Genomic DNA, 1,147 nt, shown 5'->3' with positions numbered 1-1,147 from the left:
AAACTGATAAAAAAAGAAAAAGTATTATATAATAAACTTGTTTATTTAATGGAACAACAAAAAATTATAATATGCTTTAAATATCGTTCATACATTTAAATGAAAATTATATTAACCTTATATATTAACGCGAAAAAGGGAGGTATACCAGCCATTACGCCAAGAGCAGGGGGTATGCTTTGAATTATAGAACGATCTGATTGTTTTATTTGTACTGGAGAACCTGGATATTACTCAATTTCTTCTGATGGGCAACCAACTATAATATTTGTAGGAGTATTAGAAGACAATTCTGGAAAATTATGAAGTATGCCTTCCTTATTAAAAATATAAAATGTATACAAGTTATTAAATTGACGTATTATATCACATGAATTTCGGTTTTCTTCTTTCATATCATCTCCTCCAGAGCAGTACGCGGAATTTATTTCTCTATATACCTCAATACATTTGTATACATATCTTTTTAATGAACACTCATCTGACTTATTTATATCCTTCAGCATACTTTGAAATGTATCAGCATTAGCATTAAATATACGTAATTTCATTAATTCTGTTGGTTTGTGGATTTTTTCATTAAAATTAAAATAAGGACAAGAGGTTTTAAAGAGTTTATCATTTATAATAAGAGTTAGATCATTAAATATTTCTTTAGGAATATCATTAGGAATACTCTTTTTTTTGTTTCAAAATACATCCACATGTATAAAATATTGCAACATTTAAAAATTTCATCACCTCTATAATTTCTCTGAGCTAATAGTAACAAATTTCTCGATAGTTTCTTACAAAATTGTATATACTTTCCTGTAGCTTCACTACGAAACAAAGAACTTTGATCACATAAATTTATAATTTGTTGATATTGATCATCTTCAGTCACAGGTTGTTCCAATTTATCATATAAATTTAATATTTCTCCTAAAAATTTATACTAAAAATAAAAATCAATATGTATTAATAAATGAATTATTTCTTTAAGTATGGCGAATACTACATGTAAATATAATTAACGATTTCTCAAATAATTTTTTATAAATAATTATTTTGAAAATAAATTGTAAACATACCTTCTCCTTCAATTGTGAAAATTCCATTATATTAAACGAATTAATAAAATCTCTGAATGCGCATGTAAATATAC

General features: G+C 25.0%; 1 protein-coding gene across 1 annotated transcript; it reads right to left on the bottom strand.

Moving 5' to 3' along the window:
- Nucleotides 1-230: 230 nt before the first annotated feature.
- Nucleotides 231-725, bottom strand: PCYB_007010 (hypothetical protein; the record flags this gene model as incomplete). Its single annotated transcript, XM_004228122.1, has 2 exons — nucleotides 231-677; nucleotides 699-725. The coding sequence occupies 2 exons, from the start codon at nucleotides 723-725 to the stop codon at nucleotides 231-233; spliced, it is 474 nt and encodes a 157-aa protein (XP_004228170.1).
- Nucleotides 726-1,147: the final 422 nt, after the last annotated feature.

The sequence above is a fragment of the Plasmodium cynomolgi genome (assembly GCF_000321355.1).
Source record: "Plasmodium cynomolgi strain B DNA, scaffold: 1149, whole genome shotgun sequence".
NCBI lineage: Eukaryota > Apicomplexa > Aconoidasida > Haemosporida > Plasmodiidae > Plasmodium > Plasmodium cynomolgi.
Note: the sequence above shows the minus strand (reverse complement) of the source record. Positions and strands in the feature narration are given on the sequence as shown.